This window comes from Nothoprocta perdicaria, unplaced genomic scaffold, assembly GCF_003342845.1.
Source record: "Nothoprocta perdicaria isolate Ctin4 unplaced genomic scaffold, notPer1 scaffold_35, whole genome shotgun sequence".
Lineage (NCBI taxonomy): Eukaryota > Metazoa > Chordata > Aves > Tinamiformes > Tinamidae > Nothoprocta > Nothoprocta perdicaria.
Window position 1 is genome coordinate 1,703,579 of NW_020455588.1, and position 25,913 is coordinate 1,729,491.

At 38.6% G+C, this 25,913-nt stretch overlaps 2 protein-coding genes across 2 annotated transcripts in view; one reads left to right on the top strand and one right to left on the bottom strand.

The window, feature by feature from the left end:
* The window catches only part of TTC37 (tetratricopeptide repeat domain 37), a 41,841-nt gene extending 35,238 nt beyond the window's left edge, over positions 1–6,603 (bottom strand). The window contains exons 1-6 of the mRNA XM_026044102.1: positions 6,567–6,603; positions 5,471–5,568; positions 4,799–4,942; positions 3,779–3,870; positions 3,006–3,081; positions 1,292–1,432 (exon numbers count right to left, since the gene is read on the bottom strand). Coding sequence (XP_025899887.1) covers positions 1,292–1,432; positions 3,006–3,081; positions 3,779–3,870; positions 4,799–4,942; positions 5,471–5,560 — 543 coding nt within the window. The 5' untranslated portion in view covers positions 5,561–5,568; positions 6,567–6,603. The remainder of the gene's footprint in view (positions 1–1,291; positions 1,433–3,005; positions 3,082–3,778; positions 3,871–4,798; positions 4,943–5,470; positions 5,569–6,566) is intronic.
* A 271-nt stretch (positions 6,604–6,874) lies between these two features.
* ARSK (arylsulfatase family member K) lies at positions 6,875–22,037 on the top strand (the record flags this gene model as incomplete). The annotated part of the gene is made up of 8 exons (XM_026044110.1): positions 6,875–6,961; positions 8,808–8,937; positions 9,386–9,545; positions 13,606–13,888; positions 17,293–17,464; positions 18,457–18,681; positions 20,614–20,838; positions 20,925–22,037. Coding segments are annotated over 8 exons (1,563 nt in total), but the record flags the coding sequence as incomplete, so codon positions are not given.
* Positions 22,038–25,913: the final 3,876 nt, after the last annotated feature.

A 25,913-nucleotide genomic window follows, 5' to 3' on the forward strand; every position in this document is an offset into this window, starting at 1 on the left:
GACTCCTCCTTGTACCTTAGTCTACATCCAAAAGAGGAGTTGGTACCAAAACACCTCAGCATTGCCTAGGCTTGGCTGTCGGTCTTCTACCCATGGTGCTAAAGAAATCTAGTCTTATTTCTTGATTTCCCTATATACGTGAAAAACTGTAAGCTCCATAGAATGGAAGCAATAAAATAATGTCAGGAAGCTGCCCACACTTTTTTAGAAGTGAGATGTTGAATAGAAAGTTGTCTTCAATCATTTTTATGTGTCTTACTCTGAGCTGCAGAAAAGTAAACTAGCAAGTAGTTGATGAAACCCATTCCTGAACATTCATGTATTTTTTCTCCAAAAACACAATTTTCTTCCTTTTTAAATTTGAATAAAGAACAGTTCTGCAAGCAGCACCTCTTTTCTATAAGAACCCCTAACTTAGGGTACTTGCCACCTCTGACAGTACAAGATCCAGATTAAAAAATTTCTGCCTGAAATTAATTTGATTTATACTTTCCATGTATAGAATATGGCTACAATTCAAGCTGAGAAAGAGAAACCTCCACCTTCTCTGCTGAAGCAGCTTTGGTTAAAAGGGAGGCGGGGGATTATTAGTTAGTTCTGACATTCTCCTAAAGTGAGAGCTTACAATCTAAAGAAGATAATTTAAACTTAAAGGTTGCCTGTCTAGGCTAAGTACCTTAACTGTTAATCCCTTTGAGACTCTTGCTGAAAATTTCCCATTGGGTTGGAAGAAATGGGAAAAAACAGAGCAAAGCTACTTTCTCAACATACATGTGCAAGAAGGGTTTCTGCTTTGAAGAACACTGTGGTTCCAGACTGACAGAGTTTATGAGTATGCTATGGGTTGTTCTGTTCAGCCACTTTGTTTCTGGTAAAATGCAGACTCACAGTAATCTGTCACTGTGTTACACTGTTAACCTGGGCTTCTACACAATTTTAGCTGGCAGCTAATGAAGAAGCCCGGGAACACTCATTTGGATTTAGGTGCTTCATTTCACCCAAGATCTGTTTCAGGGATCAGCACACTTAACACTTTTGTTTCCAAACATTATCTAGAAACTAGAAAAAAAAATCTCCATTTTCTGGAAGAGTTCAATACCACTGGAAGTTAATATGAAACACAGTCATATGGAGCATGGGGGTTGGACTAGATGATCTCTAGAGGTCATCCAAACTCAGTCATCCTGTGATTCTGTGTGTGATAAGACCTGCATGATTTTTAAGGCTTCATATAAAGTATAGTCGCATTCTGTATGTACATATCTAGATGTGTAGGAGTGATAAATATTACCAACTGCTCAGTTTCATTATCCTGATTTTGTGTCCTGTCTGCTAGTAACTGGATCATCTTCTTCCAAAGTTGATGAAGCTCTGCATTATCTGCACCTCCCTCCTTCTTCACTTGTACAAGTTTGTGCCACATTCGAGCCACCTGCCAAAAGGATACAAATGAATCTCTTTCAAAAAGATTAGAGGTCTGCTATGAGCTTTCCAATTACTGTCAACTCTAAGCAGTGAGCATCAGCTTTCCAGATTAAGAGATCAAACAGCAAACAGTATTTGGCAAATAGAACTAACATGTTATCTATGCACATCGTTTTGAATAGTCAACAGATAACATAAATACTACTATATTACTAATATATTTCTGCACTTACATTTACATAATATACAATTGCAAAGACTCTTGCATCATTTCTTGAAAAATTTAAATGCAAATAGAGTAATCACAACTTGTACACAGAAAAGGAAAAAAATCCAGATAGTGTAACATGCTTCTTAAAGAGCCAGAAAGTGTAGCACCAGAGTAGCTAAGGAACAACTGTCAATAAGAGGGTGTTCTCTATAAAAAGCTGAGAGATGGTTACAAAGGTTGTAACGTGCAAGCAAATTTTGGATGGTAATGCAAACAAGTACAGCAGCATTTTAAACTTGCCTAGATTAGAGTATCCTTTAGTAAAACATCCTGAAAGATGCTGTGGGTGCTGGTGAAGTCCTTCCTATGGTATCTATCATACACACAGGTAGGAAATCTGTTGTAAACAGCAACAGGTAAATGAACTAGTAGACTTTTACTAGAAGAAAGGGAAAAGAGCTTGCTTCCATCCTAGAACAGGCATCAGGGTGACGTTTTGAGGAATTGTCAGGATTTACCTTCTTTCTGACTAAAATATCATACGTTTGGAAATGCTGCAAGTGGTTCTTCAAGAGAAAAGCAGCAATAAAAACAAACAAACAGGAAAAAAAAATCACCACCACCAAAAAACAAGACAGCCCTGTAAATGCTAGAGAAAAGGGAAAAAAAGGAAACAAAAATAGCCTTGTCAGATCTACCACACTAGAAACTGAGATAGAAGAACAACGGCAACATGTGCTGAAATATCTGCAAGACTCAGAAAGAAAAAGCAGGAATCTGAAGCCTAACATATAGATTAGTGCATACTACTGTATATAAATGGAGTCTACCTTTGCATGATAAATTACTAACACAGACTAGAGTTTTTGCAAGTGGTGGGCAAAATGTGCCTTTGCAGTTAAAATACAGTTTTGAGGCTGTTAATACAACACTCTAAAATAAATAAGTAAGTAAGTAAGTAATCGTTTTTCATTGCCAGTGGCAAGGTGGGAGAAGGAAGATGCAAGAGCCTATACTGCCTTATAAGAAAGCAAACTTCTATGTGAGTAAAGACAAAGGAAAGGAGATAGCTGCAAGAATAGTGTTCTCATATGACTCCAGGCATAGCAGGCCAAGCTAGCAGTGAGCCTTAGAGCCATCTAACAGCTCCACGCAGAGACAGGCTCACAAGGCCCATTTATCTCTAGCACGAGCCACACTGATGTGGACTTTGGGAGTGCTAGTTTGGCCTGAGGCCAACCAGCTTGGCAACTCCTTCTCACTGCGTGTAGACTGCCTGTAGCTAAGCCACACAGATTCATAGACAAAGGCCAATTCTTACCATAAATACCTTTCTGATCAATAAAGAAAAAGTAAATGAGTTACTTACCTCTAAATATTTCTTTTCTTGGCGATACAGCTCCACAAGCTTGTTACATACATCACACCATTTCTGCTTGTCACCACTGGAAAAGAAGAAAATCTCACACAAGTAGGTTTAGGTTTTCCAAGAAACAGTGAAATATCTTTCAAATTCTGTTAAATAATAAGTTCTGATTAAGATAAGTTTACCAAGCAAGTCTTTACAATAAAGACCACAGATTACCCTAAAAAAATGCTTACTGCTACTTTAACTGAATAGAAATGACTTTAAAGTACTGCATTGCTCTGAGCAATGGTCAATCTACAGGAAAACAACAGTCAGCTATGGGCCCTAGCGACAGTTGGTGAATTAGCTGTGTTTATCTATATGAACTAGGTGATTTATCTGCTATGGTTCTAAAGCTGGAGAAAAAATAAGCCTACTTATTAATGATAATAATAGAGACTACATACTATTTAAAGCACTTCAAATCAAGGATTTCAGACAGTGAATATCAGCTAACAAAATTTTCTCCTAATAAAGTACAGTTTTTACAAAGGTTCTCCCCTTTTTAGGGGGACAGAAGTAAGAACTATTTTCTCTCCAACTTTCTGTTACAGAAAATCTGAGTAGCCAACTCTTATCCTTTGAAATGACAGTTAAAAACAAAACAAAAACAACAACACCTGACAGACTAGCATCGGCAATGGCATTTGCTGGACTTCTTTAAAAAAAAAAAAATGAAAAAAAAGGAAGAAACTGGAAATTTTAGTTAGAATTGTGTTTTTGATATTCTTTACCTTTCATAGAGTTCCAAGAGCTTTTGGTAAACGTCTGCTAAGTCTCCTTTGACATCTGTTTGGTTGGATTTCTCAAATAGGTTTGCCAACCCCTTTAAAATGAAACAGATTGGATTTTTGAAAAAAAAAAGAGTAACATTTGATGTTTGCAATTATAAGTGAAATTTATGCTGCAATGCTGCCTCTGAACAAAATTTGTGGGTACTTTCTGTATTGCCTTTTGAATCTATTTTAAATGAAAAGCAAGCCTCGCTTTCCTAACTGATACTGACAGCCATTGGAAACTTGTGAATATTATGTAACCTTGTCTGCATACCAGACAAAACATAGTAACAAAGCACACCAAGTCACAGGGCGGATGCTTTATATCCAAGTACGATACAGCTTTGTAGAGGAACAAAGATAGAGACCCTGGTTACTCACTCAAGAACTTGAAATTGAAACCAGGCACCAAGTGTTAAACTTAAAAATGTTTATATTGAAAATACAAGAAACCTTACTGTAATATTGGACTTTGGTATCTGATCAAGAGATACTCAACCTTCACAAGTCTCCAAATAACTATGTAATGTTCAGGACATTGCGTATGCCCCACCTAATGCATGGTTATTCCAGCTGTATACTTTATCACAGCGAAAGTCAATAATGCAATTCATTCAGTAGAGCCTAGAAAAAATAAGTTATCAAAATGCTTTCTTCTCTAGGGAAGAAACATTTCTTGAGCCCTGGGCATGACAATTCAGACTGCTTTTAAGCATTAACAAACTTACTGTATGTGCTTTAATTATTGCTCTTGCTAGTGCATTTCACTCTTCCACACAGGAAGCACAGCTTCCATCTCCTGGAGCTGGACTGCCACGTTACACACACAGGCAGGGGACACAATCAGGACATCATCTACTATGAAGCCTCACTACGACCAGAAAAACCTGCAAATCTTCACTCTGTTCTGTTCCCACATTTAGTTCCATAGTGACACTCTCCGTGGAGAGAAGAAAGTGGATGAGAGCACAAACATACCTGCCATGCCAGTAACTGGTTCGGTTCCAGCTCAACAGCCTTCCTGTAGGCTCCTTTGGCCTGATCAGGCTGCTCCAGCTCAGCAGCTGCCAGGCCAATAAATACCCAGGCATTGTAGTTGTTTTTCTCTTGCTTCAAGACTGCCTAGAAATATGCAATTTCAAATAAAACTCATGAATAAAATGCACCTTACAGATGCACATAGTGACTTTTCTTACTAAAGTTTAGTGAGCTCTTCTGTTTGGAAGAATCAGAAGTTAATACATTTTTAGCAAAAGACTAAAATCAAAAGCTTTAGCTTTCTTATGCCAAGAAAAGGTCACATTTCAATTGCCCTGCTAGTAACTGTATCTGTAACTCAGCAACTAAAGTATTCTTGTTGAAGTTTTAATTAAAAATAGATTTTTAGATTTTTATCAACATGGCTTTAAACTGAATATCCTCTGTTTCACAAGCAAGCAAATGCAAAAGACAAGAGGAATGGAGCTTACTTTCAGGCAAGTAACACGTGCAGCCAGTTGAGATAATTACATCTTGTTGACATAGTTTTATGTTGATATAACTGTGCCAACAAGATGCATTCTTCTGCATTGCTGTGCAGTTGCAGAGGGAAAAGAACAGCAAACACATACAAGTGCAAAAATAAATATTTCCAAGTAAAGAATTAATTACCTTGCAATGTTTTAAGGCTTCCTTATATTCTTTATTCCTTATTGCTTCTCTAGCACTCTTTAAGGCCGCTTTTACCTCCTTATTTGACATTGTGGCTGCTAGGTAGAAAGAACATATGGTCAGCTCTCAGAAACAGAGACACGGCATTTGGAACATCACTTACATCCTAGTGTAATTACACTAAAGGAATGCACTCTTAGGCTCCTCATTGCAGCTGTGGGTCACACGTCCACGCAAACCCAGTAGAGTGCAACAGGCCAAAACGTGCACGGTGTGATCACTTCACCAGAAATCCCTGAAACAAGTAATGGGGCTCAAATGCATTTTTTTATGCTTAGATCCAGCATAGGGGCTTGTCAGTATTCCAATTAATTAATTAATGGGCACAGGGGCTGCTCTTGCCTGCTGCGTGACCTGCTACCAGGGCCACCCTGGCCCTCCTCGCGTGTTCAGTCCTGCTCGCACAGGAGCACATTGAAGGGCAGCCTAAGAAGCACTTGTATTTACGGAGGCTGCTCTGGCCATACAGTACGCTGAGGCCCACCTGCCTACCTGTGTGCGTCCATGCCGCGAAGAGAGCTCCAGCAATGGTATAACCACCGCAGTCACCACCGCCTGCACAGGATGCGGCTGACACTGCGGCTGCTGCAGGGGCTGCCGAGGTGCAGCGAGCGACACGCTACGAACCGAGTCTCTGAGAGGCTCAAGACGAGCTAGCAGGAGCGGAGCCAGGGCCCAGCCCGCGGTCAGCGGACACGGCCCGTGCTCGGCAGCCGGGCTACAGACCCCGCTACCAGCCGAGGGAGGCGACACCCCGCGGGACTCGCGCTGCTGCGCGGAGGCGGCCGCTCCAGCGCAACGCGCGGCTCCACCGGCGCTGCGGGGCACGGCGGGACCGGCCGCCCGCCACGCGCCCCTCCGCGGCGAGCCGGGCCCGGCGGGGCCGCGCAGCCTCCCCCGGCCTCCTCCCTTACCCTGCCCTGCCCTGCTCTCCCCGCGCGGAGCGGGGCTCGCCGCCCACCCCGGTTCGGTTCGGTTCGGTTCGGTTCGGTTCGCCCGGCCCGCGCCTCACCCGCCACCACGCAGGCGCACTCACCCCTTCCCCCTCAAACATCCGCCATCGCCCCGTATTGCCACCGCGACCGCTCTTCGGGCATTGTGGGACGTCTGGTCCCTTCCGGCGCCTGTCCGCCCCCTCACCGAGGCATGCTGGGAGCTGTAGTCCCCCAGCGCCCTGCACCGCCCAGGCACCGCTCCCCGGGGCATGCCGGGAGCTGTAGGCTGGTGCGCGGGGCGGGGCCTTGGTGGCGTGCGGGCCCTGCTCGCTCCCGCCCCGGCAGCGGCGCCGGGACGATGCGTGGTGCCCGGGCGGGCGGCCCGGAGCTGCCGCCGCCGCCGCCGCTCCTGCTGCTGCTGCTGCTGCTGGCGGCGGCGGCGGCGGCCGCGGGGCAGCCCCGGCCCAGCGTGGTGCTGGTGGCCTCTGACTCCTTCGTGAGTACCCCGGGCGCGGGGCCCGGGCCGTTGGGCGGCGGTTGGGCGGCCGTTGACAGGACGGCCCGTCCCACCTCGCGCGCCCACGGGCATCGTAGTCAGGCTTTTAAGGGGTGTAACTCGGGTTGGTTTAAAGCTGTCAGGGGGGTTCCTACAACTAGAGTTGTATAGGAGCACTAGGGATGTTTCTAAGAATTCTAGGAATATGAATTGTATTTTTTTTTACACTCAGAGGTGAAAAGAGGAACATCTTTTTCATTCACAAGTTCATATACTATGTATATGAATTTCATATGTATTCACAAATACATATACTAATTATATTTCTAGGGTTAAAGGCCGCCTGTTTTAAGTTGACAGCATTTTCTGCTGCCTTTTGGGGTTTTCCCCGTGACTCACATGCTAGAGAGGAATTTGTGACTGTTTCAAACATTTTAAAGGCGAGATTTCATAGATGGGAAGGCATCAAAGTCTTGCATCTCTTGAGAGTGTATGTTGTTCTTTGCATTTTGAAGTAGACGATCAGAGGTCTCTGGCTGCTTCTAGGTAGAGGCTTCAGTGAAGCTGTTGGGGTATTTTTGGTTTTGGAGTAAAACAGCCTGTTCAGCGTGAAGGGGAAGCAACTCCTTCAATTTGCTGTGGGCCATATCTGCACTTTATTTCATTACGGTTCAGTGGGAGGAGAGTGGTAGTTCAGGTGAATGTTTCCTTTTGAAGAGGTAGTGTCTCACTAAGTAACTTTTCCACATTTTTTTCACATTGAAAAAAAATACACCAAAAGTCACTGTGCAGCTCTGAATTAAATGTCATATGATGATGCTTTTTTGGGTCCAGCAGAGATCAAGACCCTATGGTGCCAAATCAAGCTTGCTCTGTACATGACCCATCAAACATTTTTTGTGTGCTGGTGATGCTTGTCACCCACGCGTGGACATAAGCAAGTCAGCACAAAGCTGCCATCATCAGCTATTTCACTGTGGGTTTCAATATATAAACCCTTCTCCTATAATAAAAATAAGATAATTTAATTAGTAGAGGTGACTATATGTACAGGAGGTGAGGATTTACATGCTGACATTTATATTGCAGAGGCAGTTGAGATGGTTCATAGACGTTTGGGCATAGGCTTTTGCAGCCAATGCGCCAGTAGGAGGTGAATTTGTAGCTTGAGTTTGATGCCCTCTGCTGCCAGCCTATTGCTCTTGCAGAGGAGTGCTGTGCAAAACACAGCCGTTAAGCTGCCCCTGCCTTAAGCTGTGCGTGCTGCTGTCACAGTGTTAGGGGAGGGTTACTCACATACTTAGAGCTCCTTGGGAGATCTGTTAACATCTTTGCAGGTTTGCTGTCAACAGCCCCCTCACCAAAGAGCAGCATAGTTTAAGGCTGGCTGAATCAAGACACCTTATTTAACCAAAGGAAGAGACACAAGTAATGGAAAATGGCATTGATAGGGTTGTATACAGTTATTTAGTTTCTTGTCGTTTTTACTTTTATACAGTAGAAGTATTTATTCAGAAGTTCTGAGTCTTTTTTAAGTAATTGTTTGAAAATCATAGCTAAAGAAATGGATAAAATGATAAGTAAAGTATCACAAGTAAGCCTTTGTGGGCTGCTTTTCATGGAAGAATAGCCTCCCTACAGCTTGCTAATCATTTTTCCCAGCCATAGTTTGCAATAAGTTCACAGAGGTGTGGTGTGTTCACAGAACTGAGCATAGTTCTGATGCCATATACTAAGAGGTGCATGTACCACGTATGCACCCCTGCAGAGGTACTGCTGAAATAAGGTAGGCAGTAATGTGGAGTAATGCTGTTTACTTTTTTTTTTTTTTTCCTGTTTGATTCAGGATGGACGCTTAACATTTTATCCAGGGAACCAGACTGTGGCCCTGCCTTTCATAAATTTTATGAAGCGATATGGCACTGTCTTCCTCAAGGCCTATACCAATTCTCCAATTTGTTGTCCTTCCCGCGCAGGTAAGACCAAACAAAATGTCGTATAAGAGAAAACGATAAATCTTGTCAAATTATATGTGTACTAATGATGGCTGTACATCAGTTTGGGGTCTTTTGCTTTTATTTTTTATTTTTTTTTTTTTTAGTAAGACTCAAAATTTCTGATATTTGGGCCTTATTTTCTGTTTCTCATGCTTCTTCTTTCAACCTTCCATTTTTCTTTTTCTAACTATTTCTGAGCTCCCAAATTGGTTTGCAAGTTTCTCCAAAGTCTAGGTATTTAAAAAAAATCTTTAGGATTTTTATTGAAATTGTCAGTTTGCTTGCTGCATTGCTGAAGCTGCCCTCAGAACTACTCTTCCTTCCTAGTACAAAGGTGTCTCTTTATTGCTGTCAGGAGGAATAACCACAGCTGAATAAATGAGTAGCTTTTAGAAGTAAAAAAACTTGTCTTTGTTTTTTTTTCTAGCTATGTGGAGTGGTCTTTTTACTCACTTAACTGAATCCTGGAATAACTTCAAAGGCCTAGATCCAGGTTATGTAACGTGGATGGATCTCCTGCAGAAGCATGGCTACCACACAAAGAAGTTAGGGAAAATAGACTATACTTCTGGACATCATTCAGTGAGGTAAGGAGATAGACTGTCCTCCTGTGGTATGGACAGGAGTGAATAAATTGTGTAATAGTTTGGGAAGTGGTTCCTGTCCCCACATGAAATGGTAGTAGTATCAATTGTATAATGAACCTAGCAGGTCCTGCAACTTCATGCAGAAGCAAGTATAGTTCATGCAGATTCACTTTGTCTTTTACATTTGTTTGGAAGATGAAGATCAAAATTGTGGTTTTGCCCAACATAAAAGAAGATTATATTTGATCATTAGGATTGCTCACAATAGGAAATGCAGGAGCTGTTTTTGCTTTTCTTTGAGACTTCTTGGCTTGATTATATTGGCAATCTAGCAAAAGCAAAACAGAAAGAAAAAGTTAATATTTGAGTGTTGAATATACAATCATTTCCTTTTTTAAAACAAGACTGTATATTTTAATAGACTCATACTAAGCACTTAATATTGTATTTTTTTTAAACATAAGACTAGAATGAAAGATATTTAAACCTCTAGGGACTGATTACATTGCATTCAAAAACTAGTAAGCATAATGTGTCTAGATAGCTGGGACAAAATAGAGGCGCTTCCTTCTGTATAGTTTTTTGAAGATGCTCTATTTAACACATTAATAATGATGTCCATTGTTGAAATATTAATGATATGACTGTTTGAGTACTTTGTCCTTGGCTATTAAGCCAGTAATGCCTTCAGATTAGTTTATAATATTCTTCTCTTTCCAACTAAAATGAGCAATCAGAAATTGAAATGACATATTAGTAATTGGTAGTATTTAGCATTTACATGCTGTTTTTCATTGACAATGTACTTTTTAAATATTACCTGCTTGAGAAGAAAGTTGCTTAATTTAATAAAACTTTTCCAGTTTCAGATGGTGGAAAAATGCTTTTCCTCCTTTTTTTTTCTCCTCTCTTTTTTTTCCTGTTTCTCTCTTCTATTTTTTCTTTTTCTTTCTTTGTCTTTTTTTCTTCTCTTTTTTTTTTCTCCCAAATGTGAAGACTTTACTGTAAAACAATGGATTATTTAAGTGCAGACTTGCAGCAAAAGCTTATTGATGTTCATGTCTATTTCCTCTACTAGATGGTGTGTATATGTAAGTACTGCTAATGCTTCTCTGTTGTCTCTACTTACTCCTCTGCCTAATAACTTAGCATCAAAGCTAAGAACAGATGGATGTTCTTCCTCAGGTCTTTTGCTTTAGAATCTTGTTTAAAGACTGCCTTATCTCTAACACTTTTCTTTTTCAATAAGAAACAATTAAATATACAACATGCTAAAAGCCATCTGCTTATAATATTGATTCTTTGTGCTTGTTTATGCATGATGCTGTTACTATCAGCAGGGAACATAAGGGAACAGTAAGATGAATGCTTGCAGTTGTTTGTGTTCTTGTAGGTTAAAGATAACTTGTTGTGACTACCCCAAGCATCTGTGCTGTTTAGAAGAGCATTATTAAAATCAACATTTCTTTTTTTTTTAATTGCTTTTTAGTGAGAGGTTGAGATCTGTATTTAAAAAGATCAGGCCCTTACTGTTACTTGAGTAAATGTGGGTGGAGATTGAGAATGAACTAATGTCTGTGTGGACATTGAAATCTTAAGTACTTAAATAATCTGTAAGTAGTGTGGAAGAGTTGTAATGAAGGTTTCTGTTCATTGATGAAATAATTAGAAGCTCCGTGTTCTTTTAAATTCTTGTTAAAAACAAGAAGAGCAATGGGATATAAAAAAGGTCAGCTAACATGAGGAAGATGCAAGGTTCAGTAGAGACCACCTTGTCCCCCAAAATGGATTTAACAAACACAGTGGGCAGTATTACTTTAGAAACTTGCCTCAAGTGAATTTTGCTTAAACAACAAAAATATCCCTGCTCCCGCACCCCACAGAGATCCTTAAAAAAAAAAAAAAAAAAAAAAAAAACCTTTCCTGCTTTCCTTCTGCTATATTGTTATTAATTTGTATGATATAAATGGATTTTGCCTTTTTCCTAATTCTTGCAAACAGTGCATTGCAAAGACAAATAAATCCTCTCTTTAGATATGGAAATTTACATATCACCAAAATAGAAATCCATAATGAAGCATACTCAGTATCCATTTGAATGTGACTTATTTGTAAGATGTTAAATCACAGCCACATGATTTGAGGAAAAAGGCCGCTTGGAAATACTTACAAAGAAATACATATAAATGTATATATATATATACACATAGAAAGAAAGGTCCAGATCTTCAGCCTTCCGACTGTTGAATACGTGAAACCTCTGCTACTTAACTGTCAAAAAGACTCCATTTGTCCCTTTGAATGTTACTGACTGTCTTCATGTAAGAATAAAAATAGAAATAGGGATTAGCTATCATATAATTAATTTTAACTTATATTAATTATAATAGTAACTCAATAACCTTATATTTGTTGTGTAAACATTGTTATTTTCCCATCCTTTATTTCTTACTGGCTTTATCCATTCTATGCTTGTTATATTTCGAATATGGTCTGCTAGCAAAGGCAATGTGATCCCCCTTCAGGAGAGCAGGGATTCAGTTTTGAAGATTTTGAATAATTACTTGTTGAGTCCTTGCTCTTTTGGTTTAAATTCAAATTTGGTTTAAATTGAATTTAATATATATTGCTCCCTCCCCTTTTTTTTTTTCTGTCATCCACCTAACGTTTTGAAGTCATGTTATTACAGTCTGCCTTTTTCTCTTCCTCTGACTCAGGATAACTGCTCCTCTTGTGTGTATCAGGATAATGCCTATGTTACTCCAGAATGAAGGAATGGCCTGAAGGGTTTTGTTTTGGCTTGGGGAGCTTTTTTTTTTTTTTTTAATTTTGTTTTTTTTTTTTAGATTTGTCCTAGCCTCACTCTGAGTGGATAATCAGACTGGTCTGTGGCGTCACTGATGTATTTTTCAGCATAAATCAACATTATGACATTCTTTGTAGTCTGAAATATACACACACAGAACATGGCCATAATTTAATTTTTACATTTATCAAATATATATTTGTTGAGTATATTTTCCTGCAGGTGATCTAACTAATTAAATTTGTTGTGAATAATTCAATTAAACCTGTTTATCTTGAAAGCATATGTAAATCTAAATGAGACAAAATATTTTTAATTGTTACAGATAATCTTAGTAGTTCTTCTGGAAGTTAAAAAATATACTATTAAAATTCCTGTGTGAGTGAAAGCTGTTTGATGTTTTTTAATATTCATAATGACGTGTTTTAATGAAAGTACATGATCAGATGTAGATTTTTTTTATCATTTCTATGGTGATACTAAAATTACAGCAAAGTGTAAATTAGTAGGTATTTTAAATGGAATGTTTCTTTCCAACCTTTGTTTACGGAAATTTTAGTGTCATTCACTCTGGCGAAGAAATAAGGACATCTGCAGCTCAAATTTATGAGTATTTGCAGAGAGGCAACAGTTGTAATGATATTAGAAAATCTGTTCCAAAAATATTTTATCATTAAAGTGGTGTCTTTTTCCCCCTCACTTCCTTTCTCCCTAAAACTTTACTATTTGATAGTATTTATTGACTAAATCAAAAAGAAGTGTAGAGGATAAATCACTCTTACTGATTTTTGTCCTAAGTGATAGTCTTTAAAAAAGCCTAAGAAACACAATATGAAAAACAAATATTGCTTCTAAAGGCAGCTACTCCAGGCAAGTTACTTCTCAAGGACTTTTTCTCACAAAAATCCAAGGCCTTGTCTGCCAGATAAATGACATATGAATCAGTGGCAAAATGTGGAGCAAGGTCAACAAAATACAGGTGGTATTTATGAATGTTATCTTGCAGAGGCAGGAAGATGAACCATTCTTGTATGAATTTATAATATAAAAAAGGAAGATCAGAAGTAGAAAAATATGACTAAAGCTGTAAATATACAATAACTATTGGTTAGTATAGTTAGAGATTCCTTTATATAGAAGTTACAAATAGAATGATGTAGGACATTTCTCCTTGAATTTTTAGCTCTCTTTATTTGGGGGAAAAGAGAAGAAAACACTTTCCAGTGAATACGTATCTTGCATGTTTGTTTCTAGCAACCGTGTTGAAGCCTGGACCAGGGATGTTGCCTTCCTGCTTCGACAGGAAGGGAGACCCACGGTCAAACTTACTGGGAATAAGACACACATAAGAGTAATGGAGAAAGATTGGCAGAACACTGATAAAGCAGTAAACTGGATAAAGGAAGAAGCCGTTAACTTTACTCAACCGTTTGTTCTTTACTTGGGATTAAATTTACCACATCCATATCCATCACCATCTACAGGAGAAAATTTTGGATCCTCTACATTTTTAACATCTCCCTATTGGCTTAAAAAGGTATGTGAAAATGAAATTAAAGTGTAAATTAATGTATAACTGGATTATAAAAGGCATTTTATTCCACCCAGGATTTTCAGGCCAGACTCAATTTTTGTATTTCAGTTCATTGTAAGAACTATTTGAATGAGATATTAAATTTCTAATTTAAGACTGAAAAAACAGAAGTGAAGAATTTCTGCTGATTATGGGAGATGAGAAGGATTGTTGGAAGTAGTTGCTAATTCACTAAAGAAATTTCGATTCAGTGGCTAGAAACATATTAAGCTGTATCTTAAACTATGAAATAGTTGCTATACTAAGTACTGGTCACAAGTTCATTGTTTAAGGCATGCTCCATATGGTGCTTAGTACAAATGTTGTCATATGAAATCAGTCTGTCTGATTTTTATATTGAGAAATTGACTTTGCATGGACTGTTAAGCTAGAACCTGAAGCAGTACAATACAGTTTAAATCAGCCTTTTTTGCTAACTGCTTTTCTTACTAGTCAAACTCTTTTTTTAGAATGAAGTCCCATTATTTCCATATAGGCAAAGCCAACAGATAATATAAGGTCCCCAGGTTCCCTCATCTGTTACAAAACTATACGCAGATTACCACACCTTTCACTGCATAAAAGGCATTGAGATTTTCTATAGTGGAATAACTGAGAATTTGGTTTGAAAAGACTTTATATTTACTTCAAAAAAACAGATGCAGTTTATGTAATTTTTTTTGCACTATGCTCCCTGGGGAACTGCAAAATCTATTTATCTAAGTGCCACAAAAATACAGAGATTTAGCAAAAAGGATATACAGATTAAGGTTGAAAGATGCAAGTTCTTCTAGTAATAGTCAAAATTTTGTGGGGAGAGAAAGAGCAGGAAAGAATCCTCTTTTTTTTTTTTTTTTTTTTTTTTCCCAAAAAGCCAGACCAAGCTGGATATTAAGGAAAACTTCGTAGGTGCTAGTTGCGAGGACAGGGAGAGGTGTCTCAGGAAATGGCAATGCCCACTTTCAATGCTTTTTAGAACAGATTAGCTATAACCTCTCTGATAAGTGCTTGTTAAACTTAATCCAAGTCAGGGACTTCCTCATTTCTTGATGTCCTTTCCACCGCTATGTATACGTACTCAGTTACCTGAACCACATTGTATCATTTACTGACCATTTGATGACCCTACTGAAATGTATATGTTTTGAAAGAGGCGTTTTTCCAAACTAACAAAGATAAATCCTATGGAGAAATTTGAGTGCAAGAATGAAGGACTTCAATTAAATTATATGTTTATGGGGGGCCCACAGAGGGTGGGTATCAACACAGTATGTTTATGAACCCCATGTTGCTAAGCAGATGATCTCCTGCATTTTGTACTAGCTGGCTCCTTTTTGGGGCATGTGGCTTCCTTCCTAGATAGGAGTTACAGCAAGCAAGCATGAGATCTTGTGAATCTTAAAATTAGATCCTAGTCTGATAGAAAAGGATTAAGTCTTCTGATCAGTCATGGATGAAGGTGAAACTTTTTGCTGTCATTACAACTACAGTAGCTAATAAATACTCTCTGAGGAATCCCAAATGTTTCTTAATGTATCCCAAGAACCTTCAGTAATGGGAGGATGTCTGAAGCAGCTGTCTGCTCTCATTTGACCTTACTCGGTTTCTTGTAGCCAGTTTTCTATGGGCCCTGAGGAAACTCTGGGTTTGGTACGTCTGTTTTGAGTGTTACCAAGTTGGACTTTATCGTTGTTGTTATGAGCACTTCAGCTGTTGCTGTCTTGCCCGCTGTTGAGACACCTGAGCTGCTATGTGTGAAATCAGCCTTGGGGCAGCAGGCCCAGGGCTGAGTCACAGCTGCAGTTCCCTGCAGGACTGAAGACCAAACTGAGGGTGTGAAGGGGGAAAACTTTTCTGAGCTCTAGACATGTTATTGTTTATCTTCTAGTATCACATTTCTCAAGGATAAAGGGGAATCAAGTGTGTATCTCTGAATAGGAAATACTGCTGTCCTTACCATGCCTGGGTTAAAACCCACCCTGTATGGATCTGGAACTGGAACTGTGTGATAAGAAGGAAAGTCAGGCTTTGGTCACCAGCTGCAGGCCCAGCTGGAGAGCTCTTTCTGCTTCTGAATTCTCACTTCTGAAATCACAGCTTTCCTACTGGCACGAAGCAAATAAAGTGGGGAGGCTTCACCCAATCCCTTCCTGTTTTGTATTAAGATTTACCCATCCAGTCAGTGTATCTCTCGCTGCAATGTGGGTGATTTTAGCAACTGATATCATTAAAGCCTGTGAAATATCTTTCCTGTCATATTTTCATTAAAACACAGGGAGAAAAAAAAAAGAAAAATAAAGAAAAAGAAAAAAACGCTAGTATAGTTTTTTGGTTTGGGTTGTACAGTGCTGTAAATACCCTTTTGTACATGTCTGGAAACATGTTCTCGAAACTTTAAAGGGCAAATATCTACTGTCTTTGATTTTCGTATTTAACAGAACTTGCTTCTGCATTGTCATAATCTTGCTTTCAGCTCTGATTGCTAGAGAGGATTTTTTTAGAGAAAAATGAGAGGAACAGGTATGCTTTTATTATTTAATAAAGCCCATTTTTCCATGTGAATATTACAATTTTTGATCTGTAATTTAGAAATAATTAGTATTCTCTAGTAGCATTCTTTTAAGTATATAAAGTACTACACGTGTGACTGCCTAGACAAAATACATGAGTTGTACATTGAAACACTAAAGCTGGTACTTACATATCCAATCTGGGTAAATGCCAGTTTGAATATACACATATACACATTACATTACATGTAATAGATTGCATTGTATTTTTTAGTTTCGAAATGATTTTACATCTCTCTTTTATAACTAAAGAGCTTGACATCTTTAGAGACGAACAGAACTGTATTGGAAAATTGGATTACTCTAGTGAATTCTTATAATCAGGATACCAAGACTTGTCACCCACTCTTCTGGAGATCTTCCCAGTAAATTTCCATGTTGCTCTATAGGCTCATATAACACCCAGTGTTTTTTGATACATACGGCTCATAGCTCTTCTTTTATGAGGCACTATGCCAATACTTCTGTAATTACTCTGCAGTGTGGTTCTAGAAAATTTTTCTACAGTGTATTTCTCTTTAGAAAAATATAATCTGGCAAAGCACATATTTCTGGCTCCTATCCTGAGTTTCTAGATGATTTTTCTCTTTTCTAACTAAATGACTTGATACCTGTGAAAACAGAGGGAAAGTATGGAGGAGGCAGCAATACCATGTAACAGAGAAGCAGCTGGTGTTCCCTGGACCAGAACTTGAGTACTATTCATTTATACTTCAAAGTTATTAATTAAATGCATTTATTAAAAAAGAAGAAGTTCAATTCATTTTCTAAAGTAATTTAATTTTCACTTATTTTTAGGTATCATATGAAGCTATTAAAATTCCCAAGTGGTCTTCTCTTTCAGAGATGCATCCAGTAGACTATTACTCATCTTACACCAAGAATTGCACAGGAGAGTTTACAAAGGAAGAAGTGAGGAATATCAGAGCGTTTTATTATGCTATGTGTGCAGAGACAGATGCCATGCTTGGTAGGTAATGTTTCATAATACAGTGGAGGGGAGGTTGTTTTGTTTTAAGAAATGCTGGTATGGCAGGTCTTTTGAAAATAACAGTTCAGATCTGGGAGTCAGTCACTATCCGTATAGCTTTATATGTATGAGAAACAACTGCGCAGCTCTTAAGGCTGTGTGAATTGAGGACAGGTTGAAAAATGCTAACAAGGAAAAAAAATGGAGAGACGTAAATTTGGGAGCTCAAACAGTTTCCTTGGAGAGGGATGTCATGTGCAGAGATTGATCATGGAATGGATGACAACTGCTACTTATGGATTAAACCGTAAAGGTGAGCATAGGGTATACCAGCATATTAATGACATTTTTAAAAGAAAAAAAAAGCATTCAGAAATCTTCAGGGTTTGTTGTCAGATCTTCATACGTAAAAATTATAATACAAATTAGTCAAAATTAATAGTCTTTTTTAGTTTGACAAGTGACAGTAAAAGAACAAGAATTTATTTGCATTCTAGTGTGAGTAAGCTAGTATTTTAGTAATGATAAAATGATTAACTATTTTTTAAAGATAAGCCTGAGGGCTCCTGTGCGGAATTAGGCACAGGAAAGGGAGACATTTGCTGATTACTGGGAGACGTTGGGAGTGTGTCACATTACATCTAGTATCCTGGCTTCTGCCACCCTAATTCACTTCAGATGTACCAACTACCTATTATCAGTTATGATGGAGCCTATCCAAAGGCTTCTGTAACAAAAATGTATCTCAGTTTCTGGCACATCCTCACCCTTTGAAAGTTTTATAGCTGCTGTCCCAACTCCATTCACAGCTTACCGGGAGGCAGACACCTGCAACCACATTTACTACTAGAGTTTCTGGGCTCTGCTTTCTACGGCAGAGAGAAGATTTGCAATGCCTTTGGACAGGATACTCCAGAGGCTGCATGCTGCCCTGGCGGTACACAGAATTTTTACGGAATTTACTGAACCTATTTTTCAATGTCTTGTTGCAGGTAAGATTATTTCAGCTCTGAGAGATACTGGGCTTCTTAAACGAACAATCATCATATTCACTGCAGATCACGGAGAACTTGCTATGGACCACCGACAATTCTATAAAATGAGCATGTATGAAGGGAGTTCCCACATTCCTCTCTTAGTTATGGGGCCAGGCATCAAACAGCAGCAGCAAGTATCAGATGTGGTATCTCTTGTGGATATTTATCCTACTATGCTTGGTGAGTTGCATCATTTCAAATGGAATTAAAGTTTTTCGGTTACTAATTATGATTATGCATCTATATTACAGTTAGAATTAGATCTCCACTTTCTGAAGCAAGTTAGAAGCACTAACATAATTGTGAGTAACATTTTATCTGAGGAATGTGCATTCAGATTGATGGAAAATGCAAAAAGCAGATAAAAGAATTAAATAAGGGAGCTGAAATATTTGTTATCGCTGTTACCATCATCAACACAACTATGGAGGCTGTTTTCCATCTTACAAATGCAAGACATAATTTTAACAGATAATTCTATATAGAGACAAGCAGACATATTTACTAGCCTAAATACGTAGCAATTTACTACAAAAAATACATTGTAAGTATATCCGGAGATGGGTTTAAAGCTCCAGGGATGTTAACTTTATTAGCTTATCAAAGGAATGTCAAAGGGTCATGTGGAAAAAGCAATAAAGACTAGGAAAAAAAAAACAAAGAAAGGAAAGAAAAAGAAAGAAAAAATCCTTTTTAAAGCAAACTTCAAAGTTCTTTATTTAAGAAGTGTTAGGTGTGTATTGCAATTGCCTTAGGGCATCTGGTATAGTAGGTTAAAATGTACTTCTGTAAGCAGGGGACAGTGCAGAATCCTTTTATATATTTTGTTAAGCTTTGTTGGTCTTTATGGTTAGAGCTCCGCTGGAAAAGCTGGATCTATTGAAGATACCAGCCTGGAAAATTCTTTGCATATGAAATGTCTTTGCAGTGACTGTACTCGATAACTTTAGCAGTGTAGGAGTCCAGAAGACATATCTGTTTTTTTTTTTTTTTTTTTTTGCGTTTTTTCAAACTTAATATGCATTTGTTCAAATTTTTAGCCAATACACTGTAAGCTATGGAATTTATATGTTGTATGCCTTCCTACTGCCAATTCAAACACAGCCTTAAAGGATCTTTATTTACTGGAGCAAGAGCTACAGATTAATGATAGCTGTATGTACTGTAGTAAAAAAATAGAGAAGATGTGCTGGAAAGGGAGAAAGTCATATATGGGCAATCTGTGTTCACTGGATGTCACTGTAAGAAATGAAGTAACCACTCTCCATAAACCAGGAGATAAAATACTCCCCCAGTCCTCTGCAAAATGGAAAATGTTGAATGACTAAATGTTATGTTCAGAAGGGTGATTAAAAATAGTAGTACGCTCAACACTCCTTTTTTGGGAAGCCCTAAAGTTTATGTGTAACCTGGGTGGGATTCTCAACCATGTTTTCCAGAATATGTTGGAGGACCTTTGTAGACTTCCGATATTGACCTTATCTTTGGAAGCTAGAGTCACTTGCCCAGGAAGTTGCTAGAGTGGGCTATCCGTGTCAGAGGATCTTCCCAGGACCATGTAGTAGGTTGCAGTATTTTCTGCATGTGCACTGTAGATCTCCAGCCCTACCAGAGAAGTCCTGTTCCTCAGATGCCCTACCTGGAAGATGGTGATAACTATAACCACCACTTTGTTTTGCTCTTCACCGATGAAGAATGCTCAACAAGAGCTTAGCACCCTTACTATCAAAGTAAAGGTCATGCTAGGTAGATTCCACATCCATGCTGGATATGGAGCTTTTAGGGTACTCTGTGTTGATCTATATGTCCTACTTGAGGAAGTCAGAGTGGAAAGGAAGGGTATCAACACATGAATAAAAAGATGAAGAAGCACCAACTATCAATGATAGGTTGAACATCAGTTTTAACAAACATCTGTAAAAGGACTGACACGGCAGAGAATGTTTCTGGTCAAGATGGTGTGTAGGTGAGCTCTTAAAGTTCCTTAGGGACTATTTATTATTTTTTACAGATCTTTCCTGCAGCAGAATTGCTGTTCAAACACCTGTAATCTTGCATTAGTCTTTTTAAATTGAGATATGGTACGAGTGTGCTGTGTTTCTCTTTGCTTAGATATAGCAAGAATTCCTGCTCAGCAGAACCTCAGTGGATATTCGCTTATGCCCCTGTTATTTGAAGAGCTAGAAAATGAAGTGGTGACAAGAAAGCCTCGGCCTCCATGGGTCCTGAGCGAGTTCCATGGCTGCAATGTGAATTCTTCCACATACATGCTCCGAACGGACAGGTGGAAGTATATCACATACTCTGATGGCAATTCAGTACCTCCACAACTCTTTGGTGCGTTATAATTTCTTATATCCTAATTGACTGACTGATTTGCCTAAATGTAAATTGGCTCTTAACTGACTTTTTGTTTCTTCCAGACCTTTCTGCCGATCCAGATGAGTTAGAAAACATTGCCATGAAGTTCCCAGTAGTTGCACATTCCTTGGACAAAATACTTCGCTCCATAGTAAACTATCCAAAGGTTTCTTCTTCTGTTCAGGAGTATAATAAGAGGGAATTTATCAGCTGGAAACAAAGTTTGGGTCAGAATTACTCAAATGTTATTGCCAACCTCAGGTGGCATCAAGACTGGTTAAAGGAACCAAAAAAATATGAGGATGCCATTGACAAGTGGCTCCATCAGAGGCAACACCAATAAATAAATAAGCTGTTGACTCTATGCAAAACAACCCAGATTTGATACAGTGGAGGATATGAAGACATTATGGATTTGCTCTAATAATGCTGTAGTTCAAGTATTAAAATTACAGGGTTATATAACCTATTTAAGTAAAAATGCTGCTCCAATTACAGATTTGTATTAGAAAGTCAATAGCATTTTATATTACTAGCTAGCTCACCAAATCTAAATTGTACCAGATGTTGTTGTTCTGTAACATTTAAGTATATAGAAGAAAGACAGTGGATAAGTCATAATTACATGTATGGAATATTATAGTTTATTGCAAAAATGAGCAAAGTATAATGCAATAAAAGCCACTAGGATTTTGAATTTCTATGGACAGATTAAAGGAAGGATGACAAAATATGGTGTTGTGGAATACTGATTACAATGATATATGCTGGAGCTACCTTTGGATCATGACAAATTTAAAATCTGCCTTAAAGAGGCTGCAGAGATTAAAACTTAATCAAAAAGATATCAGCTAGTATTGGTCTGCACATAAATGCAATTTAGTCAAGTATCTACCATGTCTATATTCCCTTTGTATCCCTCAGGGATTTCTATGCCCTTTCAAGATGTGCCTTCTAATCTCTGGCTTTTGGATCTGGTAATTATAACTTCTTCCTGTTCAAAATTTCCTAGTAGACATTATTTACTATTCAGCGAACATGTTTAAAAGTGAATAGGAAATTGGTCTTCCATACTACTGGATTTTTTTAAAAAAAAAAAAAAAGTAAAAATAAATTAAAAATAAAAAATAACTAGAACTGTTCTCTGAGTAGTGCTAGTGAGGTTTGGATAGTGTAAGGAAAAAAAAAAATGTAATGAATAAATGCCCATTCTGCGATTTAGATCCTGCAAGTAGAGGTCATGAATGAGTACAGAAGTAGAACCTGAAATATATACAGAGGGAATACAATTGAAGTTTGAAAAGGTAAAAAAGGAAAAAAAAATACCTTTTTTTTTTTTTTTTTTCATTTTTCCAGGTATGTGACAAAAACAGAGCAGTTTTGGGGATAAAGTTTAGCTAATAACTCCTGTTTAATGAAATGCATACTTGTAGCAGCACTTTCATTTGCATATTCATGAATGCAGATGTTGCTGCTATAGTAGCAACTCAGAATTACTTTATACTGTTATACTTTATACCTAAATGCTAGCTGGAATCCATAACGAAATACATAGCTGCAACAGCAAGAACAAGCTAGTAGAAATAAACATGAAAAATGCACATACTTTTTGATGGCTGAGCACTGTGCATTCATTTTGTAAACTGCTTGCTACAGTATAATTAGGTATACATTAATTTATATTTTAACTATATTTTTGCAGTCATACAACAGTTATGTTAGCTTTTTCTCTTCTTTTTTGAGCGAAGAACGAATTAAAGGTGCAAATAAATCTTTAACACCTGCGATAAGAAATGATTAAGTGATCACATCACTCTCCAGAGTTCTGGACAGAATGAAGTATTTGCTGTTCAAAATATAGCAAAACAAAGTTGTCATAAGCCTTTAGTGTGTGCACACACACCTTTGTAAATGACTGAATGTTAAAAGAAATTACCAGGAAAAAATGTGCTGGGTTTTGTGGCTATAATGTTATCTTTCTCCGAGACCTGCGTCTTTCAAGTGCACTTTTCAATAAACATTAGTCTCCCAAAAGGGCATTTTGCAGTATTTGCAATACTCTGAAGTGGCTGCAGAAATTAAAAAATACTTCCTACCTCAATTCCTTGCAACAACTTCCTGTGTCATAGGCTGCCCTATAAAGTCCAGTTAATAGCAGCAGGTTTCCAGATAATTAAGGAAAGGCCAGTGATGTGCTGGCTAGGACAGCACAACCAGAATTTCAGGAGGTCGGTGCCTTGCGCGAGGTGGTTTGGTGGGATGTGAGCCAACTCACACAAGACTGCATTGGTTTGCAACACTAAGCAACCTCCCTGGTCTCTTTCAGAGTTTAACTAGTTTGAGCTGCAAACCAATACATTTAACAATGTGGAAATATTCCACACGGCTACTCCCTCTTCCTTCTAGTAATGTATCTGCCCTATAATAAAACAAGGTAATTGAGGTTTGCAGCACTTAAGTATTGGTGAGCTAAGAAGGGAAAAAATCTGTTCTATGATCACGCTAGAATTGTGCAGTATTAATACTGAACAGAAACTATGATAGGTTCAAGTGTATTTAATGTGTATGTTAGATAGAGCTGGGAAATAGCTTACCAAAGCCTCGTGAACTTTACCTTGAGACTTCTGAAGATACAGGCCTGATGAGCTTTCAAATCTCAAGATTACCTTTAAGAACTCTGTAAGGGCAGGGGAGGTAGCACCATACCAAAGGATAGAAATAGGAATTATTTTTTGTAAGTGCAAGGTCTTAGAGAACACTAGTGCTAAGAAACTGCCCATGTGAATATGCAAACAAATCACACCAAAAGAATCACCAGCTGCTTTTGTCAGGATAACTAGACCACTCATTAGGAAAGATGCAATAAGACTTTGAATGCAGCTTTAGACAAAGGTCTACGTGATCATATTTAAACAAGCTACAGAAATACTGTCTAGATAAAAGTAGTACACAAGTGGTAGGCACACAAGTGGCTAAAAGCATATTCACTACGTACTCAAAAAGTGGGAATATGGCTCAAATAGCCCCCTGATGGAATTTAATCTAGTGCTGTTGGGTGTTTTTTATATGCAGTTTGACTGCAGGAATATATATCATGCTCAATAAATATGCGACAATGCAGCCTAGAAGAGCTATAAGTGTTCCTGAAAAGCAAATTAGTCTTGATTAGCTGGGAAAAAAAAAGTGATCTGAAATCAAGCATTTGTAATTTGTAAATTGTACAAATTGTAATTTGTAAATTTTAACATATAAATTTGTAAAATCATTTTGAATTCTATCTGCTTGATTTCAGATCATTTTACAGATCACAATAAAAAGGAAAAATTATAAAATGGTGAATGACTGCCTAAGCTGCAGCGTTGCAGAGAGAAATAATAAGAAGCCTGGAGATTTTAGTGAGCCAGAAGCTGAGTATGAATCAATAGTATGATGTGGCGATAAGAGGCAAGTGTCATTCTAGGATGATTTACAGGAGTTTTATATGTAAGATACAAGAGGTAATTATTTCACTCTGCTTAACACTAGTGAATCCTTAGGGTATTAACTCTAGTTCTTGGCTGTGTATTTTAAGACAATCAAACAGCAAGACAAGTAAACAGACAAGAAGAAAATAATACAAATAAGAACATGTGAATCATAGGTTTGTTTCTCCCATCAGACAGAGAAACATTGACAAGTCCTCAAATATGAATAAGGTTATGTAAGATGGCGAATCCCTGTCACCAAGTGTGGAAAAAGAAATCCGCTCATTTTTAGAAGCGGCGCTTGAAAAAGCCTGTTTTGCTGAACTATCTGGAATTTTTTTTCACTACAAGCATAATATTAACATTAAAACAAACTACAGTAGCTATGGAAACTCTATCCCTGGGATCTATGAAAAAATTACTTGGAAAAAAAAAATATATATATATACTTGCAGAGACCAGCCAATAGTTGTGACTGCTCAAGGCCAGCACGATGTGAATCAGATGCGAACCGCTGACAATGACAGGGGCCAGGAAGCCAGCTGTCCCACGCCGTGCCGCGAGGGGCTCGGGAAGAGCTTTCAGCCTCTGACTGCGGACTCTAACCAGGCTTCTGTCCCTAGAGAGAAAACTCTTACTGCTATCTGCTCAAAAATTTTGTAATTTTCATATGTATGAACTGTCATCAACATATTAATAGTACTGGTGTGCATATGCTACCAGCTATAAACATTAAGCCAATTTATACATATTGAGCGTTACAGAAAGTGAACCCTGGTACCTCAAAGAAAAATCTAAGTTGAGCTTTTCAAGTATTTGCAGTGACAATATGTCAAAAAAATATTGAGGTGAAGAGGGTATAGCTGAAATCTCAAATGTGGATCTAAATGAGAAGGATATAGTCTCCCATTTGCACCTCATTACAACAGGGTAGGAATAGACCCAAAAATACTTTAAAGACTCGTACTGTGCAGGGCTCAATGTACGCTCTGTGCAAGGACACGTCTGTATGCACCATTGCAACATGCCCCTTCAGTCTGTGGAGACCTGCAACTAATGCAAGAACTGCTACCAGCCTGCCTGAAACAAAATGATCGCAACTGTACTCGAGGCGAGCAAAAATAAAATACAGCAAGCAGCAAACCCTTGGGATCCTGACTCGTTTTATTTACAAATGAGGTATCACAATAAATCACAAAGTACGACCAAAATACACAGAGCACCGTGTAAATACGACCAAGCGTAGGGCTCTGTAAGGTCCATGCTGGGGTAGTTCACGTAGGTACAGCCATCCGGCCGCCTCTGCCCCATTCTCGTCCAGAAGCATCTGAGACAAGTATGCATCAAACAAGTACAAAAACAAATTAATAACTCTCTCAAAAGAGCGCACGTCAGAGAAGCATGGGCACTGACACACCGTAGATAAAACCTGTGTTAACGCCCGACCCCAGCCTAGACCGGAGGGCTCGGTGCCGCGGTCCCACACTGACACCGTGGCCGGCACGAGCCGAACCGCTCCGGGCCTCATCCACCCGCGAGGGCTGCTGCCGGGCTGGCTGCCGCGGGCTGCCCGCCTAGCAGCGGCTC